Source organism: Alexandromys fortis, unplaced genomic scaffold (genome assembly GCF_014885135.2).
Source record: "Alexandromys fortis isolate MF-2015 unplaced genomic scaffold, M_Fortis_MF-2015_v1.1 scaffold_5, whole genome shotgun sequence".
NCBI lineage: Eukaryota > Metazoa > Chordata > Mammalia > Rodentia > Cricetidae > Alexandromys > Alexandromys fortis.
In genome coordinates this window covers 2948480-2972736 of record NW_026067924.1, presented here as the reverse complement: position 1 = coordinate 2972736, position 24257 = coordinate 2948480, and the positions used below count along the sequence as shown (strand labels likewise).

The 24257-nt window shown below is 37.1% G+C and overlaps 1 protein-coding gene across 1 annotated transcript in view; it reads right to left on the bottom strand.

The window, feature by feature from the left end:
- The window catches only part of LOC126501615 (uncharacterized), a 269467-nt gene that overhangs the window by 44878 nt on the left and 200332 nt on the right, over positions 1-24257 (bottom strand). Inside the window, exon 16 of the mRNA XM_050142373.1 lies at positions 13106-13265. Coding sequence (XP_049998330.1) covers positions 13106-13265 — 160 coding nt within the window. The remainder of the gene's footprint in view (positions 1-13105; positions 13266-24257) is intronic.

The window sequence follows — 24257 nt, the reverse complement described above, 5'->3', positions numbered from 1 at the left end:
GTTTCCTCTGCAGAATGGATATTCCCAAATGAAAGTAGCTATATAGGACCCCAAATTGTGACTGATCTTTCTTTCTTTCAAAAAAGTTATCTTATAGGTCTTTCTTCCCAAATTATGAAAATAACATTTATCATAAAAGATATGATAAACATGTCTTGTAGAAAAACAGAAGATGATAACAAAAAGTCCTGTTCTTCTGCATCAGAGGAAGTCATGACTATATAACAAAATAATGGATGATTGTAATGAGACAAAATATTTCTTTATTTCGATATTTATTTGCATTTCCTGAATTTTCCCTTTGTGTACAGACACTGAAGTTCAATTCCTGGGTCAAGTAATAAGATTATTCCTAAAACAATCATTCTGAAACTTTTTCCAAAAAGGTTTACTGCCTTACATTCTACTGCAGAGAATGTGTATATGCCATGACAGGAGAGTGAATGTCATTTGCCTTAATCAAGTTATTATTAAAGTCCTCTTGAACTCAATAAAATCAGTTTATTATTGATGCACCTTCCAAGCATAGTATCCTCTCTTGTCTTCTGTCAAAGCCAATTTTAAAAATTGAAACTTGTCAAAGAACATATAGGTATGTTTTATATTTTATAAGTAGCATTGACAACTTTGTGGTTAATAACACTGAATTTTTAATTTTGAGTCCTTGCTAAGTGAGTTCCATATTTAAAACTTGGTGTTTTATGTTTTGTTTTCTTTTTTGTGGTGAGTTATTATTTGGAAACAGTAACATTCCTCAATTTTGGATATATTAAAAAAACATTTAACTTGTTTACGTGCCGTTATTGGGCTAAGTCTTTAGTTATTTTTCCTCCAAATCACTGTGATATCATCCCATTATCTATAAATTTAGAGGCTACAATAAGGTACTCAGATCTTAACCTGAGTTTTACACTTCTGCCAACTTGACTACTGCATTCATTTCAGCATTAAAATCCTTAGTCAGTAAATTTTTAATACTAGCAAAATGATTGTGAACCTAATATATAATGATACTGATAAACTGTATCTTTTACACTGTAGTACTATGTTCTGAAAATGGTGTTTAGAGACTTTTAAAACAATACGGACATGTTACTAATTAAAGGTTATGTGGGATTACAAAATTGAATTTATAATGTCTTAAAATTCTATGTTGGGTCACAGAATCAATGTAATTTTGCAGTCTAATAGTTAATGTAAGCAAGCAAAAGTTAGTTGTTGGAAAGTTTTCACTAATTGTTTGGTACTTAATGATTTTTACATATCAACTCAAGTTAGCCATTGAATTCAAGCAGTCTTCTTATGTTCACTTTTTTTCAAGCTTCTGGGATGAATTTGCAATCTTTCTCTGCCCATCCGTCTTGCCCCTCTCCACTTTACAGTGTGTCAGGGAACATTTTTTGTACAGTTTCACCCGTTGTTCTGGCAGCTTGTTTGAGAATGGACTCAGAAAATAAGATGCTCACAAGGAAGTGAGAACATAATAGTCTTAAACATGTATCAAACCTGCTTTGCACACCCATGGAACTGCAGATAGAATCTGAGTACACATGTGTACGTGAGCAATTTTGTGGGTATGGGAAAGGCGGCAGGCAAATCTTTAATTTTTCCAACTTTCCTCAAGAATGATTGGTATAGTGGATTTTGTTTCCGTACAGTGTGGAAATTAAGTTAAATCTGGAAACCCATTACCTGATTTATTCAGCTGCTAGTTCATCATTCCTTCATTTCTTACTAGTTCCTCTTTGTACATCTTTGATGTGGGAGTCCACTCTGTGTGTTGTGATTACCATTAATAAATAAAAAGTTGCCTTGGCCTGTTGATAAAGCAGAACTTAGGTAGGCGGAGAAGACTGAACTGAATGCTGGGAGAAAAAGGGCAGAGTAAGAGAGACACCATGGAGCCACCAGAGTCAGACATGCCAAATCTTGCCGGTAAGCCACTGCTATGTGGCAATATACAGATTAATAGAAATGGATTAAATTAATATAAGAGTTAACCAATAAGAAAATAAAGCTAATGGTCCAAGTAGTGATTTAATTAATACAGTTTCTGTGTGATTATTTCGGTTCTGGGTGGCTGGGACAAACAAGCAGTTCCTTGAAACAAATATTATTTTTATAATTATTTCAGGGAAATGCTGATGTCAGTATTGTTACTATATCATGGTTTGAAGTCTTGGGTTTATTTTTCCAAGAACTGAAATAGGAATACAAACTATCTCACAAGCCAAAGCATTACAAAATGTATAGACAGACAAAACCATTTATTTCTCCAGTTAATTATGAGACCAAGCCATCGAATAAGGATGTGGGTGGTACAAAGGGAAATACTTAGGATGTGAGTGATAGACAAGGGGCTAGTTTTGACTATTAAAACATGGAGTTGAGGTTGATTAAAGAGATCTGACTATTAGCAAATTAAACTAACCTCACAGGTGACCAATTTTACCTATCTTATGACAGAACAACAGCCATGTCATGTAGTCCTGCTAAGTGCACACACTTTGCTTGTCTGCACTTGTGACCTTCCTATCCCAACTTAGGCCTATATTGGCTACAGCAGGTAGGTTTCAGTCATTACAAATCTTTTCTGTTCTCAAAAATATTGTATGTAATTTCTCTGTTTCATAAGCCTTCCTATTGGTACCAATTTGCCCTAACTAGTAAGGTTTTAATGTTTCCTCCTAATCATCTCACATTGGCACCTTAAAAAAAAGTTAATCATGTTTTTGTTCCTGCTATCAACACACTACTTAGTTCCTGCTGTATTGTTGTGACTTCATTATTTGCTTCATATCCCCGTTAGAAAAGGAGGTTGTTTTGTCTTGCACTCACATATAACAAAACTGCTTACTTTATTAAAAGATAATCAATAAACACATGGGGGAATAAATGAATGCATAGTTGAAAGAAAAACATTAATGTCTGTGAGTCTCAGGTTTTCATCTGTAAAGTGAGTAATATCAGCCACATATACTTGCTTTAATAATTAAATGAATTGACTTGTAAACATCCTACAAAAAGCTTCTAGAGTTCTTGTATGGTAGTCATAGAGATTCAGTTTCCTTCATCTCTAAAAATAATAAGACTCACATTTCAAGTTGACCTGCCTGTCAATAAGAAAATATCAGTTAAAACAATATCTCTCAGCAGGTACTAATATTGTGATGATATTTTCCAATGTGGAATTATTATTATTGTTCAAAAAATTGCTCAGAGTATCCAACAGTAGTAAGTAGATAAGTTAACATGAATTAAGGCCATAGGAGAGACAATATATTGGTGAAGTTGCCCTTCGACCTCTGAAATCTACCACCCTTTCAACCTATGTGAAGGGCCTGTGTTTGTTTGGTGTTAGTGGGATATGAAAAAGTGATTTTGACCCTTCCCATTAAAGAACACTGTACCCTAAAAGAAAATAAAATGCAGAAACATATCTCCGAGCTTTATAGAAAACTCCATTTGCCACTACATTATAATTAAAGCAGCTCCTGTATTATTAATGAGAATAAATAAGGAGATGACAATTAAATAATCATTATTAATAACTTCTTCATTAATATGTTAGTAGTTATCTGTTTGATTATAAAGAAGAATTAATGTAAGAGAGGAACTTTCAGTAAATAATAAAATATGACAGAATCTTGTGTCTCAGTTAATTGGCAAGATATCTCCTTCTAGGGACTGCTAAAGAAAAATTTGCATAGTGAATCAAGGAGTAGTTCAAAGCTAATAGGTGTTGTCTACATACAGAGGCCCCCATACCCCGTGTCTCTTTGAGTTCAAGTTTGTTTACTCTTAGAAAAACTTGATTTCCTGTGTCTGAGGAACATAAGCTTATAAAAAAAAGATGAAAAGACGGCTATACATGAGTGCAGTAAAGGGATGTTAACAAACTAAGTGTTAATGAATCAAAAACATATGGATTGGACTTCACTTCAAATAGAAATAATTTTAGAATTAAAGGAGAAAGTACTTAACGGAATGCAATAGATCTTTGTCGATTTTAAAACCCAAACATTTGAGGTGTCTTCAGAACGTTCTACTGGTTCCTTTCTTTGGTTGTTATTTATCATTTCCATTTTATAGAAGAGATCAATCTCTCTATGGCTAAATAGCCTTTCAAAAGCTTAACAATGTACTGGTTAGCTTATAAACAAACATCCTGGACATTTAGAGATAAAAGAAAGGTGTTTCAATTACCAAGACCACCCAACCAAGAGAGAGGAGACTCCCCTTTGCTGTTTCTTTGCTATGACTTTGAAAATGTAAAAGTGAAATTCTCATTTCTGTATGTTCTTCTTCTGTATTTTCTAAAATGTTGATAAAACTTAGTATTTCCAACTAGTTGGATTACTGTCAACCTCTTTGTTGCATAAGAACTTAAGTTTATACAATTTTTTGTAGTTCTAATCATAGTCTACATTCAAAAATATTTAAAAATCATAATGATGATGATATAGAATTGGGAATAATGAACAACAGAGGCTATATAGAATTCAGAATAAAAATTTAATTATTCAATAGAAATTATTTTGGCTAAAATCATGCACGAATATCCTTAAGATATGCTCACTAAAATGTGTTCTTTACACAAGAATAATCCAGTGACTGGTGGATCAACAGCCTTTTGGAAATCTAAAGAATGTATCCACAAGAAAATCCTGAATGCATTCCATTGGAACTCCCATTAGAGGGCTAGCATTATGACTTGTAGAGTTACTTCTATGATTCTACCACCATGTGTTGTTTGACAACCTTACCTCTTATGACTTTTTAGTTCTAATTGAGATAGATTTCTGAATCACATTTCCTCTAGTCCCAACAACCTATTTATGTGTCAACCAGTAAGAGTCAGGATTCTTTATTTTTAAACATCTGTCTTTGTATTTTGGAGTCGGGGGTTATGTACTCATGTGAGTGGAGATGTCCTCAGATCCCGGAACAGCACATTGGTGTCTCTGGATCTGAAGTCATGGGCAGTTGTGAGTTGTTCTACATAGGTTGTAAAAACTAACCTCAGGTACTTTGAAAGAGAAGGGAATGCTCTTAACTACCGAGTTATCTCCTCAGCCCTTCTGAATTTTTACTATATAAATCTGCATGGAACCACCATATGGAACTGCCATATGAGGTAGCTACACCACTCCTGGATGTATAGTAGTATACAGCCTACTATAGAGAACCTGGTATCTTTATGGTTGTGAATCATTAGTAACAACAGGCAAGTTATGGGTTAAAACTAAGTGTCCACCAACAGAAGAATAGATGATGAAAATGTGTTACATATAAACATATGCACAAACACATATATGGAGTTTTCAGCTGCAAGGAAGAACAAAATTGTCATTGAAAATGAATGGAACTGGAGATCAGATATTCAAGTTAAATATTCCAGAACAGAGACATATCAAATTTTATCTATTTATGGTTCTAGATAGTGTGTGTGTGTGTGTGTGTGTGTAACCATATACATGATGGGACGTGGAAGAAGAAGTAGAAAATAGATTATCTTGTGGACTAAATTTGAGTTACAGGTGGGGAAAGGAGGGAAAAAAAGGAGAGTCAGAGATGAATATGGCTAAAGGCTGGTGACACTTGTACAAAATTGTCTTATGGAACCATGCCTGCATAGATGGATATGCTCCAATGGAAAGTTTGTATTAAAAAGTCAGTCTCTTGTATTTTGCATGCATTACTCTTCTAGTTTGCTACTCTCAAATTCAGTCTGATGCTGGGTTTTCATTTCCTTGTTCGGCCTGATTCAAATCTCCCTGCTTTCATTTTGACTTTCTACTTCTCATTGCTCACTTTCAAGACCCCAACAAGCTAATAAAGTGCTTAAGGGCCCATTCATCTGCTTCAGGTCTCCGTGAGGGACACTTAGCGATGTGCAAAACAACTCAAATAGTGATTCTGAGATCCGATGAACTGGGTAGTTAGAAAATATCATGAGTAATTTAGATATTACAATGGATAAACCATTAAGGGCAAAACACGGAACAAAGAACAATAAACTATTTGATTCCAATGATGTGAAAATAGTAAGTAGATAAGTTAGCAATATAGAATTCAATGCAAAGATAGCCCAGAGCCCTGGATACATGAGATAGATTTTCTTAGTAATGCTGTCAATGGCTTCTTTCAGCCTGTGAGAAAAATACAATTCCCACAATTAGGCAATATTGAGTTCTTAGTCTGATGTTTTATACCTTTCTGTCTGTCTTAGATAGGTCTTCTATTGCGAAAGACACCAGGACCATGGCAACTCTTATATGGAAAACATTTCATTGGGATGGCTTGCTTATAGGTTCAGAGATTCGTTTTTTTATCATCATGGCAGGGAGCATGGCGGCATGCATGCAGACATGGCTTTGGCTGCACCTCCATCAGAAGGCAACAGGAACCTGACCGAAACACTGGGTGTTAACCTGAGCATAGGAAACCTCCAAGTTCACAGTGACGCACTTCCTCCAGCAAGGCCATACCCACTACCCCAAAGCCACACTTCCTAATAGTGCCACTCCCTACGAGATTACGGGGACCAATTACACTCAAACTACTGCACTACCCATTGTTACAGCTGGGGGACAAAAGTGTCTAAATTTGTCGTCCTGTTTTTTTTTTAATTTATTTATTTATTTATTGAAGATTTCTGTCTCTTCCCCGCCACGGCCTCCCATTTCCCTCCCTCTCCCCCAAAACATTCCATTTGTTTCCTCCTTCTGTACAGAAAAGCCTTGGTGTTACTGAGCAACTTCCCCACCTTCGCTGTCATCTTATCTAGTGTCGCTGACCATCCTAAACCAAAGCATTCTGCCCACGTTGACTTCAAACTCCACAAGAGATGAGCTTTGCCTCTGTGCAAGCACCTTTATGTAAGTCTGCTTACACATATGTGAAGTTTACCTGTGAACAGTAATGATTGGCTTCTTTATACGTTTCATTATTAAGTGAGGACAAGGTCTACTTCTTACCTCTTTTAATTAAAACATCATTCATTGTACATAACTTTGTTAGTAACTTTCTTAAAGAATGAACTAAGGATGCCAACCAACTGTGTTTGCTGCCCCAGTTCACGAAAATAGTAGTTCAGTAACAACTCCCGATTGGGTGGATGAGGGAACTAGGTTTGTTGCTATGTGTGCGTGTTTCTCTGTAGTCCTCCACCTGGGCAGAAGGTGGTTCCTGCTTACAGGACCCTTCTTTTTCCACGCAACCATCTTTGAACAATGGCAGAAACCTGCAACAACCAAAAAAAAAAAAATCACCTTCATCTAATGCCTGTGGCTGTGTGTGACTGATGCAGATGCTGAGAAATGGACATTTTAGAACAGATGCTTTCCTATCTTGCTCGGGAGTAGATCTCTAAATTCTCACACTATTGCCCCACAACGTACAGCTGCCTTTCACCTTCCTTTCCACCTAACACCCTGCTTTTTTTTTAATGAGCTTCGGCAGCCTGTGTTAAAGTGGTATTTTCTTTAAGAAAATAATTACAATGTAAATGAGTCTTCAACAAATAGTAAGGAACACTTTGGAATTGAATGGCTAGGTATCAGAGCTTTGCTTCCTGATACATTTAAGATCATTACCTAAGTTTAACCATAGCTATTCAATCTACGAACCTAGAAATATCATTCTTTCTGATGCTAATGAAGGTCCTACGGCACAAATTTATTAAAGGTATACGTTTGCATGGGATAATAATTGGGTCGATAATATTAAATTCATAGGCTCATTATTTAATTGCAAGGGCAGATTATGAATACAGCTTCTAAAATGTATTTTAATGAAAAACACTACATCCTGACCTAATCATATCAACCTTATGCTATCTAATTAAGGATGCAAAAAAGTCATTAGAGTTGCTAAATATTAGTTCCAGCTCCATCAGGCTGCAAGCTGCCCCTTCATGAATATATATACTTTTTATTCCATGATAAATAGTTAATGAGGTAAAAATGACAAAATTTGCATGTAGGCAAATTAGTTTAATAGAATGATGTCTTTTCTGACGACTGAAAGTGACCTTTCCTTATCAAAAAAAGATGGCTAAAACACTTTGAAATTATCATCTTGGCCGTCACTGCACAAATGAAAAATTATATGGATGAAACTGCAAAAATTATAAAAATTCAACAATGTTAAGTTCTCATCATAGTGTCAATGTGCCCTATGCTTTTGCACCTATCAATTTAATAAAAGGATATTAAGCATATTATAAAGTATCCATTTATGGTGTAATTTTTCCAGCGCATAAAAAGGGGCCTTGTAGTCTTAATGGCACATGACAAAGCTGCAGATCAAATTGGAGAGCACAAGAATTCTAGGCAGCAGTGAGACGGCTCCGTGGGTACAGGCACTAGCCTTTGAATCTGAAACCCTGAGTCCCCTCACTGCCCACATGGTGGACTGAGAGAATTAACTCCAGTTATGCTCTGACCTCTCTACATGCAGGCTGTGGTACATATGCAAGCACACAGTATATAAGTAAATAAATAAATAAATGCCAAAAGGAATCCTAATTTACATATTTGAAATATTTTATATGAAAATACCTCCTCAACACTTAATTTGGTATTTCAGACTACAGATAATTGTTCTCAACTAAACTGGCACTGTATCTTGAGATTAGCATGTCAGTTGTTTCACAGGGCAGGCTTGCTTCCTTGCTGAAACAGACTAAATGAGCAAACATAAGACAATGTAAGCTGGATAACATGAAAAGTGAATCGTAAGGTTTCACAACACAAGTATCCAGGGACCAAGAGATATAACAAATAGGTCAAAAGTAAGTATGTGGATTCATTTTAAGAGGATTTAGAGTTTATTTTGTTATTTTCAGCCATGCGTTTGTTTATGCCTCTGGGGGTATGTGATGTGAGCACAGGTGCCTTCAGGAGCAGAGCTGTCAGACGCCCCTGGAGTTGGAGTTAAAAGAAGTTGTGAGCCACTTGACATGGGTGTGGAGAATCACACTTGGGACTTCAGGAAGAACATAACATCCCACTGATCCATCTCTCCTGGCCTACATTTTTTTTAATCTCTAAAAACTACATTTTAATCAGTGTATGAATGCACATATGCACGCACGTGTGTACATACATGTGCAACAGCATGCATGTGTAGGGCAGAGAACAGCTTGTGGGAGTCGGGTCTCTGCTTTCACCATACAGGTACCCGGGATCAAACACAGGTCATTAGACTTGGCAGCAAGCACCTTTATTCACTGAGCCGTCTCTTCAGAGTGTCTGTGCATTCTTAATAAACATAATGTTCTCAACATAGAGTAACAGGTATTGTGTAGGATTTCAAACGATTTATGAAATATGTTCACAGTTCTTACTTCTGATGGAGGATGAGCCAATCAATATGTAGGATAATAATAGATATTTATGTAGCCATATGGCCCAACTGCATCTAAGTCAAAATCTACTCTACCATCATTTTGGTTAAATTGTTTACTTTAATTACATTTAATCTACTTGGGTTTTTTTTTCTCTGCTCTATTTGAACGTGAACACGAAAATTACTGACACTCAAAGTTTAAAGTCTTCCGCTAAGTTCAACTTTCCTCAACATGGATCTGTTAAGTTATTATACAGGAGACAAGATAAATATTAATAATTTCACAACCTCCTTCAATACTACTTCTAGAGTTGAAGCATCAGTCCTATCTTCCCCTTTGCTAAACAGAGCCAATAAGTATCCCAATCCCAATAATTATGTTCTCCTCGGCCTTTTTTTTTTTTTTTTTTTTTTTTTTTTTTTTTTTTTTTTTTTTTTTTTTTTTTTTTTNTTTTTTTTACCTTACTGCTGTTCTTTTTGGAACATCGTGGTACTCAACTTTGGATAGCTTCCAAGTTTCTAAACTTCCATGTTGTGAAACTTAATAATGAAATAAAGTACTCTTTATATATACCCTAGGCACTATGAAATTATCACAGAGAGGAAGTGTTCTTGCATAATTAATTTCAGCTCTGCTGGACCTTTACACGTGTTTTATAAGTCCATGAGAACCCAGGATGAATACACTGGAGAACTCAATTTGTTTTTCTTCAGCTCAACGACAGCAATCTGGGAAAAGTCAGCTCCACTACAAGTTTAAATACAAAGCAGAAGTAAAGACACACTGAGTGAAGTAAAATCACCTGCCGTTTCTTAAGCGAAAGTTTAAATGTTAAGGAGGCAGCAGGAGAAAGTTGATTATATATGCCCATTCTATGCCACGGGCAAACTAAGTATGTCCAACTCTCCGACAACGGTGAGATGAATGAAAACTGCCTACCGTAGAATCATGCATTTGAACACCCGGGCCCCAGTTCGTGGTGCTGTTTGGGGTGGTTATGGAATCTGTAGGAGGTGGAGGCCTGCTGGAGCAAGTGCATCACTGTGTGTGGTCATTGAGGGCTTAGGGTTTATAGGCTTCCCAGCTTTCAGTTCACTCTCAGTTTTCTGTGTGTGACTGGGATGTGATCACTCAGATTATTGTTCCCGCCCCAGTGTCTGTTCAATGTCGTGGACACTTAGCCTTCTGGAACCATAAACCAAAATTAACACTTGCATTGCCTTTGGCCATGATATTTATCACACCCCCCCCAAAAAAAACCTGTAACTAACATGCCAATGGTTCCTGCATATATCAAAGTTTATCTGGTAAAAATGTGGCAAAAGACACAAGTGATATAAAAAGAGGGAGAAACCACTCTAATTCTACATAGAGAGCTTAGTTTCAAAGAAAGAGGAACCATGAACATCCTCAGGTTGTCAGAAACACTGGAGAGTCAGGTAAGACAGGAAGTCTTGATCAAAAGGAAATAGTTCTGTCTGGATCAAATCTGCAGAGAAGACCCTTGGATTAAGCCTTGTAAAAGCAGAGAACTATCCCCGCCCATTGCTCATTGCTGCAAGGGGTGAAACACCTGGGGTAATGGAGAGCTCACCCTGGCGGTGAAGACAGAGGGGAGCTAGTGAGCTGACTAACCCTGCACCTACCCAGGTCCAGAATCAGGGTCATGAGTTGGCCCACCCCAACATCCGCCTCATCTATGATCTTCTGGAACATGTGAGGGAACCAGTCCTGTAGATCCAGAGCTGCAAGGTCTCTATGACACAAGGTAACAACAGGATATCCAACATGAGTCCCAATGAGGGCCCAGTATCAATAATGTAGCCGAATCCAAAGGCCTCGAACCAGAACAATGACTCTTTGCAATGTACACTTGCACATAAAGATATTTTGAGTGAGGTAACCCAGACACAGAAAGACAATTATCACATGTACTCACTCATAGGTGGTTTTTAAACACAAAGCAAAGAAAACCAGCCTGCAAACCACAATCCCAGAGACCTTAGACAACAGTGAAGACACAAAGAGAACTTTCATAGATCTAATCTACATGGGAAGTAGAAAAAGATAGATCTCCTGAGTAAATTGGGAGCATGGGGACCTAGGGAGAGGGTTGAAGGGGAGGGGAGAGGCAGGGAGGGGAACAGAGAAAAATGTAGAGCTCCATAAAAATCAATGAAAACAAGAGTTAAAAAGGATATATGAATAAAAGGATTTACTGCATGACTACCTGTGTTGTAGTAGAGCTTCCATGATAAAAATGTCCTTTTTTTTCTTAAAATTCATTTTATGGGGGGAGGGCAAGGACGGTTGCAGGTTCAGAGGGCAGATACAAAGGGACGAGAAATGAATGGCATTGAGATGCATGAAGTAAAATAGCAAAGACTAGATAAAAAGAAAGTTTAATTTTAAAAAAAGACTCGGAGAAAGACTCATCATATCCCTTAAACAGGAGCGTACATGATCTTGAACACGCATAAAAGGTTTATAAAAGTATTTATATTTTTATGAATTAATCATGTTGTTTAAAAAAGGTGTGCTTGTTGGGAAGGGGCAAGAGGGCTAAAAATGCAGGAGATGTGACTCAAAAAGTAGGTGAGAAGCAGCCAATGGGGAGAAAGGCGGGATGACATTTACACGTTAGAAAAGTCATCGTCACCAGAGCAGAGAAGGAATTCCCAGTGTGAAAATGGGGCAACAGCAGAGTGACATTACAAATAGACACCGCAGTTCTCCAGGTCCTACAGCTCTGTCACAGTGGGCACCACGGTCCTGTGTCTCTGTTGCAAAAGAAAATAGATTAAAGAAGAAAAATCTCAGCAGATTCAATAGGATTTGATCAGATAAAAGTCAACCAGGTAAAAGCAGATTTGGGAAAACTCTGGTCCTTCGCAGTTCAGGGTAGATGAAAATTTTACATACAAACACCACAGGAGTATAATTCCTTTGGGGTCCTGACACAGGTGGAGGGCACTTTAAATTAAACATGTCTGAAATTGAGTCGGATTGAACCACAGGAGTTAATTTATCTTTGGGCTGCCCATCTGAAAAGATCAAAATAAACTACTGGGCTATATATCTGGTGACTCAAATGGGAAGTGTAGCCTAATGCATAGCCTTAATAGGGTAGGCAACACTTTGAAAGGAGTTTATCAAAGGATTGTGCAGATCTAGTAAGAAGCAGGAAAAACAGGTAGACAAACTCTGACAACATGGAGATAGATGAGGCCAATGAAACAAATGTCCAGTGCTGCTAACAGATTAAAAAAAAAATAGTCTGTAGAGACAAGAAGAGACTCTAGGGACCCACTCTCAAAGGCATCAAAGACTACAGGAGGTTGCATCATTTCCTTCCTCTTGCCTTCTCAAAGCTCTACTGAAGCCAGTCCCTCATGAACAAATGCCCTATCCCCATCTTCCTTTGTGCACCTCACAGCTGTTATACAGATTTTACACACACACACACACACACACACACACACACACACACACACACATCTACCTGTAGTGTGTCTGTATGTGTGTGCAGTGTGTGTGTATGTGTGTAGGTAAAAAGAATAACTTCTAAACTAAGAACCACCTCACTTTGACAAACAGAAAAGAATATAAAATCAAATACACAAAATCCAGAATGTGGTGTCAAATAAGATAGTGAGCCACTTCCAGACCAGCAGGAGGAAAGGCAGAGCTTTCTGATGTGGAGACAGAGGGGTTCTTTAGCATACTCGGGTCCACTTCACACCAACTCACCTTCCTTCTCTCTCCATTGAGCCCTCTCCACTGCTCAGACTTTTTCACGACATGGCTCAGCTCCTGATTGGAAATTTCCAAATCATATGGTATAAAAAACTTGGCTTCCTCACTGTGGATTCTCTGAAATGCATCTAATATCCAAGAGTCGTTGTGCAACCTAAAAAAAAAGAGGATTTCTTGTCTGGGTTCACATTTTTAAATATTTTTTTTCTTCCAAAGAACAAGTAGTGGTTTTCTTATCATCGCCTATTTTTTCAGCCCATTTGTTGCATTTTTCAGAAATTATTTGATGATTACGTTTCCAGAAATTATTTTGAAAAAAATTCTTCAGCTACACATTCTAACTCAAAACAATACAATCTTGGTATTTTTGTTATTACTTCCTATAAACCTACTGACTAACGCATGATGCAGAAAATTTAAAAAAGAGCCATTTATCGTGATTGAACACCCAAATTAGGGAAATATTAGGAATTTCCCTAAAGAAATTTGAATTTGGATTCACTCTTCTTCCATCATATTTTAGAATACTGCTTCCACTCCATTCCACCCCCACCCTCCTCATGTCTGATAAATTCCTAGACACTGGTAGGTAAGATCTACAGTTTGGGACATTATTTGGGACATTAACTAAGTCACTGTTTTAGAACATCTTCCATTAAATATCCCCAATAACAGAGAAAAGTAAATGTGTACACTAGCCTTAATCTACTTGCATTTATTTTTTGTTTTATTTTTCAGAACTCAGAGTAAAATTGAAGCTCTGAATGAATAGCCTGTCTGTTCTTTGCCTTTGTGTAGTTTGGGCTCTGCTCACATACCCAGAACTGGTTTCAACAGAGGTGTGTTAGTAACCCCTAGGCTATACCAGGCTCCCTCCTGGATCAGTGTCAATATACTAGCCCAGGAGAAGTTTGGAAAATAACTGTCGTCTATATTGGACATTCAAGCTATTTGGCCAGCTGTCCTCTGCATTTGGACCACTTGTAGATTTCTGAGATGGTCTCCATCTGCTACAAAAATGAGCTTCTGACTGTAGGGTGCATAATGGATGCATCTACACCCTGGTGCTTAAGGCTCAGGGAACATTATGGAAGAAGGGGACAAAAAGACTGGAAGAGCCAGAGAACGATGGGGTCTGCTACAAGATAGTATCTTCTATATATGTCAGGGAAGATAAACCCATGATATCACATCAATATGGCTGCCTAACTAAGACCAGCACAATGACAACAGCAGTTGAGATACCAGTGTGGGTAGGGGATGTCCCATAAAGCTCTTCTCCTAAATGAAGAGTTACAGGTCATTAAGGGATGATGGGAGAGAGAGAGAGAGAGAGAGAGAGAGAGAGAGAGAGAGAGAGAGAGAGAGAGAGAATTGGTCTCTTTCAGAGATGAGTCCTTAGTTCATCCAACCCCAAGTCAGTCTTAAGCACATATACATATGAGAATCTCTCTCTCTCTCTCTCTAGAGAGTGATAAAATGTGTGTGTGTATATGTATAGTGTGTATAAATGCATGAACACACATGTATGTAGTAATTATAAAGAAGAGGCAATGAATTTGAGGGTGTGATCAGAAAGAATTGGAGGGAGAAGAAAGGGGTAAAGTGATATAAATATAATACTCATGTATGAAATTATCAAGAGAAATATACGTAGCCATAGTACAGAAATGCCTTTTGAATATCCAATTGGAGAATTAGAAGCATTTTACTTCAGTGGTCAAATAAATAAATACATACATAAATAAAGGTCAAAGAATACTAGTTTATGCATATGAAATACTTCTATCTTAATTTGGCAGTTTGGACTATAGATAATTGTTCTCAATTAAGTATCTCGAGATTAGCATGTCATTTATTCAAAAGGGAAGACTTACTTCTTTGCTGAAATAGACTAAACAAGCAAAAATAAAAAAAATATAATTCAAAAGAAGAACTAAGTCCCAAGTTTCTTTTATTTCATCATGTTGACTCCTGTTGTAGCAAGCATTTCCCTGCTTGTGGTGCATACACCTTTAATCTCAGCACTCCTGAGGCAGAAGCAGGCAGAACTCTGTAGATTCAAGGTCAGCCTAGTTTATGAAACAAGTTTAAGGGAAGCTAGACTTTGCAGTTCGACCCCATTCAAACAAACAAACAAACAAACAAACATAGGCAACTCACAGTGTTGCTTAACTCCCTCTAACTTGATTCTTTCTAATATAGTAGCATTGATTTTTTAACTTTAATTTCTTAATACATCTATGACTCTGTTGTATTTTTCAGTGACCTTGAATTCATCACAGGGCTGATTATGTAGCCTGTGAGACCATATATCTACGTTTTCTGTGAATTGAACCCAAGATTTTGCATATGCATCACAGACTGCATCTCCACTCAGCCTGACTCCATCTTGAAATGCTTCCATTGTTGTATTCTGCTTTGAGATTCTGGTCCAGCCATCTGAAAGATTTGCTGGTTGGCTTATTAAACGAGAACTACTCTTGACCGTTCTCTTCTGCTTGTCCAATGTAAGGTACATTTTTCTGTTTCCATGGTGATTTAATGCAGTTAAATTATTGTCAACTCGCTGTTGTAAACTGTTGCTATATGAAGATTTGTAAGTGCAGGATTATCAACAATGCAATTAACTTTGAATTAATTAGGAATCACAGTCCTGTTTCTGCTGGCTTCTGTTCCCTTTGCCCAGAAAATGTCTGTCTTCTCTTTATTTCTCTTTTATTCTGTGTGAAAGAGTAATTATGAAAACATCAAAGCGTGGATCTGCAGGACAGTTAACAAATGTTTTGACAGAGAACAAAATGGCACATTGGAATATGGAAAGCTGTGCAAAGATTAATTGCATTTTAGTCGTATTTAATTTTTTTCTTGCCATTTTGGGTGGCATTTCCAATGTAAAGTTCCATGATGTGTTGTTAATGAGTCAATTTACAAACCTTTATTAGTTTTCAGCACATTTTACAGCTCTATAAAGCCAGTTTACAGAAACAAGGAAAAGACACTTTGTGATTGTGTATGTAAATAAAAATAAATAAATAGAAAACTCATGGGTTTTTTGGTGATATAATTAGTTATGTAATACAGCACATATATAAACATGACTTTATTCTTTGGCAAACAAGATTATTTTATCCTTTGATGTGTGTTTCTGAGTCTCCAATTTTCAGGTTCTCCTCAGAAAGCTAATGATCCTGATAATAAGCGAGGTGAATTTCCAAAAGAAAGAAAAACTATGTAAGATAATTCTAATGTTATTTTAAAATTGACATTTGTTAACAAAATAAAAAAACCTATTCTGTATGCTCCATTTTAGATGTGCGTATTGACAGCCAAGTTGAATGATGTCAAATGAAAGATACTGGCTCCCATTGGGCAAGAAATAGGGAGAGCAAATGCAACCATGGAAACACTACCTAAAGAACCCAAGAAAAAAGTGATTTTGTGATATGAGTTTTTTAAGAGGGAGCTAATACTTTCTAACATTAAAAATATTACAGCACTATATGATGATCATTACCAACATGGATTTCCTTTAACAATCTGACTTCTCAATATGCCTGAATTTTTTTTTGTATTTTAAGTTATTTTCTTCAACATGTAATTAAAAAGTGAACTCCAGTCCACCTGTCTGCAATGCCTAAGGCATTACTGTTTGGAGAAATAGGTCACACTCTCTGCCACAGGTGCTGATGATGGCCAAGGAAACCAAGTAATTTGCCAACTCCTCTACCCTATGCCCTACATATGCAGCAATTCATGCCTGCTGAGTGGCAGAAGCTACTGTGTTTGTTCACATTGGAATGTGGGTCATTTCCAGGAACCTAATATGTGGCATTTCTTTCAAAGCTAAAAAGGACAAGTGTGGACAGCTACTAGACTATTATACTAGGGTTATGAGAAAAGAGGGAGCCTGCAACTTTAAACTGCTTGAAATGCAAATGTGTATACATGTATATCTTACTCCAAAAAGTGTCGTCATTTTCCATGCAAAGCAGTCAATTCCCGTATGGTGTGAATGCTTCCTGATGACATTACATTAGAACACAGTGCAGGGAGGGCTCAGAACAGATAGCATACAGCCAGGTGACTGACATCCATTCTTATTTTTGCTACATGCTGAAATACATGTGACCTTCAGGAGGGCTGTCAAATACCTTACACGAAGAACACAACAGCCAAGAATTGATATATACACAAAGATACTTGGTCTCTAGAAAACATTGAGTACTCGCAACTGTGCTTAATAATAAATGGAATTCATCTGGGTCTGGTTTGGAATCATAAATAGAAGAAAACAAAAATGCTCAGAAAGAATGAAGAAAAACAAAAGGGAAACTGAATTTCAGAGAAAGAAACAAATTCAGAAAATAAAAGGGTACCCACACTGGAAAGAATTCAAAATGCCCCTCCCCTTTCCAGTACATTTCAAGAGAGACAGCCCTCTAGGTGTCTAAACACTGGGTCAACATTTTCACACCTGTGTGATCTCACACTGTTAGAGAACAATCATCCTCATCACTCACTCTACAGCTTTTTTTACTCAGCTAACATGCATGGTTTTCATGTTTCATTCCAGGAGTTATGGTGGATCAACGCACAGTCAACAGGAACGGCACAAGACATGGATTCCAAGCTTGGCGAAGATACAGGGTCAGAGAGCCCCAGAATTGTCACAGCATGATATAGGCAAGACAGATATTGGCTGAGAGATTACGTATTCTAAAATGGAGAGAAATAATTTTGAGGGTTTGCATATTTCACATTTGGGCTTCTTGTAACTCTTTGGCTAATGGCGAATAATGCAAACCAGAATGTGAGCATGCATTTCTTAGCTATCCAGCTTCCATTTTTTAAAACATATATGCAGAAATACGATGATAGGCCATATGGAAATTTGCTGTGGGAGAATGCTCTTGTATACTGAAAAGATTTGTTCCTTGTATTGATTTAATAAAACACTGATTGGCCAGTAGTCAGGCAGGAAGTATAGGTGGGGTGACCAGACTAGAAGAATTCTGGGAAGAGGAAAGGCAAAGACACAATCACACGTCAGACATAGAGAAAGCAAGATGAAAATGCCTCACTGAGAAAGTTACCAAGACACGTGACTAAACACAGATAAGAATTATGGATTAATTTAAGTTGTAAGAGCTAGTTAGTTATAAGCCTGAGCAATAGGCTAAACAGTTTATAATTAATGTAAGCTTCTGTGTGTTTATTTGGGACTAAACTGCTGTGGGACCAGGTAGGACAGAAACTTATATCTAGACAGAATTTTTTTCAATTATTTTAGGGCTCTACATCCAAACTTTTATATAAGAACAGCATTGTTTTGTGTTCCTGCCTATAATGCACCAATAGTTCTAACTTCTTCACACATTTTCAATACTTTTTCTTTCTATGCTTTTGTCAGTAACAGTTCTTTGATGTATGACATCATTACTCATAGGGTTTTGAACTTCATTTTCCTATTAATTAGTGATTCTATGCTTTAGCTCTTGCTTATTGGCCATTTTCATGTATTCTTTGACAAAGGTCTCTTAAGTCTTTTAAGGAATTTGTATAGTGTTACTTAACTTTTCGTTCTGTCATTTCATATATTTCTTATGTAACCAGGATAATTATGTAAAACGACTTTTGTTATTTTTTTCCTATTCTCCATTTTTTACACTCTATTGTTCCCTAAGAGAAATAGAAATTTCCAATTTGCAGTACAATTTGCTCTCTTTATATTTACTAGCTGTGCTTCTGTTGTCATACTTGGGAGTTCTCTGCCAAGAACAATGTCCTGCAGTGTGAGAGCCATGTCATCTCCATAATCCAACTCAAAGGGAATGTGATCTTTAAAAAATCTGTACTAGCGAATTCAGAGAATGTTATGAGAGCTGGCGATATATTGGTTAGATTTAGGATTTTGTTTTTTGTCAGGGCCAGTCTGGAAGGATCAGTTCTGTTAGTATTAGCCCACACTGACAGACACTCCTCTGAGGACAGTGATGTGTCCCATAATGTAGGCAGACCTGATTTAAGATGTGTTCCAGGGCAACTCACTCTGTAAAAGCAACCGTAACAGTGGCAATACTTTCTCTAATTCAACCCACTTTTGAAACTTCACCCACCAGGAGAGCATAGTGCTGGTATCATGGCCAATGAGAAGGACAAAGAAGACTGCTGATGCTCAAGTGTCAGACCCACGCCACTCAGCACAGTTCCCTAGCAAGTGTGACCAGCATCAACATCACCAGGAAGTTATCTGAAGTGGTTAGCATGTGAGCATGGCTCATATTAACCCACTTAACAGATCATTAGTGGGAAAACATCGCTTGGGCAGGGAGGCAGAGCAGAGGGCTCAGATAGTCGAATTGAGACTTACAAATACCAAGTGAGAGAGCTATCAAGGGGGGAGTTAGGGAATGTTCTGCTCTTGGTTAGTTACCATTCGCCTTGTTAGAGAGTTGTCAAGCAGGGATTTAGTGAACATTCTGCCTCGTGGTTAGCTACTGTTTGCCTTCATTGTTTGCATTTTTTAACATGTATTAACTAAATCACCTTTGCATTGCCCCTGCTGCAAACATATTGTGCTGTATTTTCTTTTAAATTGACAGTGATGTTTAGTGTGAAAGGAAAGATGTATCTTCATCCTATAAAAAATATGATCATTTATTTATGAATTTTTAATTTCAACAGATTTTTTTATTACAGACACTTGTGTTTCCGCACAGAGCAGAGAAGAATCCAAAACCTTTCCTTTTCTCCTCAGTTCACAGATCTCATGTCATTTTGTCTGTCACATTTTACCTTGACTAGTGACGGGTAAATTAGAGTACACGGCACAGTGAATTCAACATACTATTTTTTTTTTTATGCACAACTAACTGTACTCGGTTCTTGCCAGGAAGTGGGGATACTACTTCTGTTTAGCTCTTCATTTGGTTGCTGAAAATTTTCAGGAAGAGTTTTTAAGAGAAGAACAAGGAGTAGAAGGAGGAGAGGAGGAGGAGAGGAGGAGGAGGAGGAGGAGGAGGAGGAGGAGGAGGAGGAGAAGGAGAAGGAGAAGGAGAAGGAGAAGGAGAAGGAGAAGGAGAAGGAGAAGGAGAAGGAGAAATCCCCAAACAAAAGCAAGATGAGGCCCTGCTGCTTGGCACTGATCCTATCAGAGGCAAATGCTTCTGTGAGAGTTTTTCAGGAAGCTCCTTAAGTTAATGACACCAAACCAGCTCAAACCAGTCTTTATCCTGATAGACACATCTTCCTGATACCAATCGGCCAAATTCATATGCACTGTATCCTCTATGCATGGTATGAAGGAGCAAATACTAGCCACTTGTTTTAGTTTCTCTTCTCCCAAGGGGCATAAGAAGCAGGTTAATTTACCAGAAGTCTCTTCAGCTAGAGACAAATTTACTAATTAGCCATTTAATCTTAACTGGCTATTAGACTTCAGCTGTTGATGAAAGTTTTATTTGTTCTTGATAATTCCTCCTTCGTTTTTGAAGTAGTTATCCTACTTTGAACTTGCAGCCTAACCTCACCAAAACTTGTAGTGAGATCCCTCCTTCAACCTTCTAAACTCTTAGGCTACAAATACACACACGCCATGGCACCCAGCTCTGACAGTGTTGTAAGAAAAGAAAAGAAGCCAGATGGAGGGATATTCAGTTCATAGCTCTCCAGTTTCGTGTAGCTATCCATGAGAATGGGAGAAAAGACTCCTACTGATGATAAGACAGAAAAGCAGCCAGCACCTAGATGGACATGTTACCCACACCAGGAGGCTAAGGGGTCTAACAAGCGGAGACAGAAGTCAGTAAAGTATATGTTCCCACAGCAATGGGCAATTCTGATGACATTCAGAATTGAATGTGGTGCTTCTCTACCTTCCTGATGTTAGGACCCTTTAATATGGTTCCTCATGTTGCAATGATCCCCAACCATAAACCTATTTTGTTATTACTTCATAACTGTAGTTTTACTACTGCAATGAATCATAATGTAAAGAATTGATATGCAGGAGTCGGTATGCAAACCCCAAATGGTTGTGACTCACAAGTTGAGAACCACTGACTTAGACAAGCATGATAGAACCCAAATATCAGAGATGTGTTTATTCCTGTGCAAGCATGTTTTCCAATACACAGTTTTGGTAAATCGGGGTAGAGAATGATGAAGAGCCAGGCAATATTTTTAGGATTATATTACCTACAGAAACATTAGAATTTTTTCATAAAGGTAATAAATAATATGTTTGCTTTAATAAAAGAACACTGTAAGAAAGATTGATTTATAAGGGAAGAAAAAAATCTTTGTTTATCTCATATATCTACTCCAGATAGTGAATAGGTTCATGATATTTTCATCAAAACTGGCCCTTCAATTATTTTGATCTAAATTAATTTTCCTAAGCAACAGCTAAAACTTATAAGGCTGTTTGGACCCGTCAAATCAAGAATGAAGAAGATGTAAGCTCACTCCCAAATTAATTAACTTGATTACCAATGTTTTAAATTTGTGTACAGCTTCCAGGAATCTAAATGCTTAAATGAATCTAACTTACATTTAAATCGCGAGAACTCATTCTCCGTATAATATTAACGAACATGTAAGTGGCCTGCAGATCTTTGATAGTATTCATAGAAAGATTTTACAATTAAACTACGCAAACAATGTCTGCTGAGATCTCGCTTGCTTGCTGCAAGGCTCAATACTATGAGATAGGGACTGACTCCAAAAGTTTAACAAAAAGATAAATTGTATAAAAGAGGCCAGCAGAAAGGGGAAGCTCATTCTGTAGTACACTGAGAACAGAAAAGTATGGATTTAAATTACTTTATGAATCCAACAAGATAGAATGGCAAAATAACTAATATTTGAATATTGCCTATAATTAATAGGCCAGGAAAATAAAAAGATAAAAAGAGACTCTGCTTAGCACCAACACTATCCACACAAAGTGAAGTGTGCATGGTTTACAATTAGGAATTTAATTAAAAATATCAAACTGCATAGGAGAGAACAAAAGAGTTGTAAATTTTTATATGAGTTATTATTTTTAATTTTTGAGTTCCTTAAGTAAGTCATAAAATATGTAATAAAGATGCTTTGCTGGTGGTGAACTTTAAAATATCTTACTATGATGTTTTACTTTATTCTTTTTAGACAGCATCTCTCTTTTTCTTTCAGGTTGACCCAGTTCTGGATAACTGAAGCTGGCTTTGAACCTTTGAACTAACAGAAATAACTCTTGTTCCATTCTCTTGAGTTCTGGACTAAAAGGCACACACCATCACTCTCTGCTAAATATTTTTATCTTAAAAGTCACATACAAATTATAAGGCAATTAGTAAGTAAAGAAATTGTCTTCTGAAACTATAACCAAAGGTTATCACTGTTACTATATGTGGGACCCATAACTGAGTGAGCAAAAGGAGGTGAATGACACACGGGGAAAGGCAAGTGGGACTTTAAAAAAGTGCAATTCACAAAAATATAAGAAAAAGATGAATGGGTAATAAGTATATCAAGATTGTTTAGTAAGTAAAGGAAGGCACATTTAGAAAAACAACAGGATTCTGGTAGGCCTAATAAAGTTATGAGCACATGCAACAACTGGACTTTCCTGCGTTTCTTCACTGGCTGCAGACTCATACACCCATGAAAATTCCCTAGATGACAATTGCACCATAGTTATCAAATGTCTTCGGTGCATCCTATCTCATCAACCAGTGTATGGGGGTTTCCAGGACACTACTCAAAGAATAATTAAAATAAGGGTAAGGCCTCGTGCTCTCAGAGGTCTATCAGAATTATTTATGAGATGCAGAAAAATTGTGAAGCAATCAACTTGCCAACAGTAAAATATATTTAAATACTTTATACTTCTTATACAGCATGCTGTATAAAATTGTATAGGCATTAAATGTTTGAGAATAATTTAAACAATGTAAAAATGTTCATCGTACTTTGAGGTGGAAATCAGCATCTGAACTGTCCTCATGGTACACAATCACATGTTGACAAAATTCAACAAATAGTATGTAAAAAAATGGAAGTAAATATTCCAAAATTAAACAATGTTTTCTTCATCTATCAAATTATTATGGTCTTTTAATTTACCTTCTTATTCTCTTTAATACTTTCTAGTTTTGTCTATATATGTAGCAGTATTCCTTTAATACGTATGGAAATAACATTAAAAACACAAATGCTTGTTTTATTAACAAAATTCAAGCCCGGATAATTATGCTTATTCTTAAGGGTCTTGCACAGAATCAAAATTTCGTTCAGACAGCACTCTCCTCACAACCACAGGGAATGGAAATTCTTTTGCTACTGAAACCCTTGAGTGCCAAATAACTCAGACTCCTGGAGCAGTGAGAGTCAGACACCAGATCTCATCAGGGTCCAGTCCCCATTGTAAAGTGCTTCCAATGACCAGAGCTAATCGAATTCTCGGTCAGCCGCTGGTATGGGTGACTCTGTCTCCTCTGCGTTCCTACAGTTCTGCATGCTACCAGTACTATGTTGAGAGCCCTACACCAAGAGCCCAGAAAGACAAGTTGATTGCCTATGTATATTAACTAGATGCCAACCCTATCAGTCAACCTGCGCAAATCTTCCTTGGCACTTATCACTAAGACAAGAACTTATGATTTCTCCTTTCTTTACTAAATTTATGTCAGAAGCAAAACAACAAGCAAACCTCCCAATTTACTCATCACATGTATCTGTTGTAGTCAGTGCTTCCTTCAGAAAACTGGTTTACTCAGCCCCATGCCATGGCAGAGGAAGATATTTTGAAGTGGTGGGAAGAGAGATTGTTCAGCTGATGGATTGGATTGCCTTATTTACTCTAAAACATTGGCTTTTGAAATATAAGTGAAGTCCTATTTGGGATTTCTGATCATATTCGGGTCTAACACACTAGGTTAGGCATAGAGGCCATTAGAGAGTAGGGTTATGAAAATGCACCAAGGTTCATTAAGATGTGTTCTTTCAGGTTATCACCGAAGTGTACGTATTCCATCCAACTGGTCCTTTCCCCTTATCAGTTTCCATCTGTCACTGAGCTTCCCACTCAGTATTTGTGCTTTATATAACAAAGCAAATTCTACTTATTTGTTTGTACAAATTCTGGGCTGATTTTTTT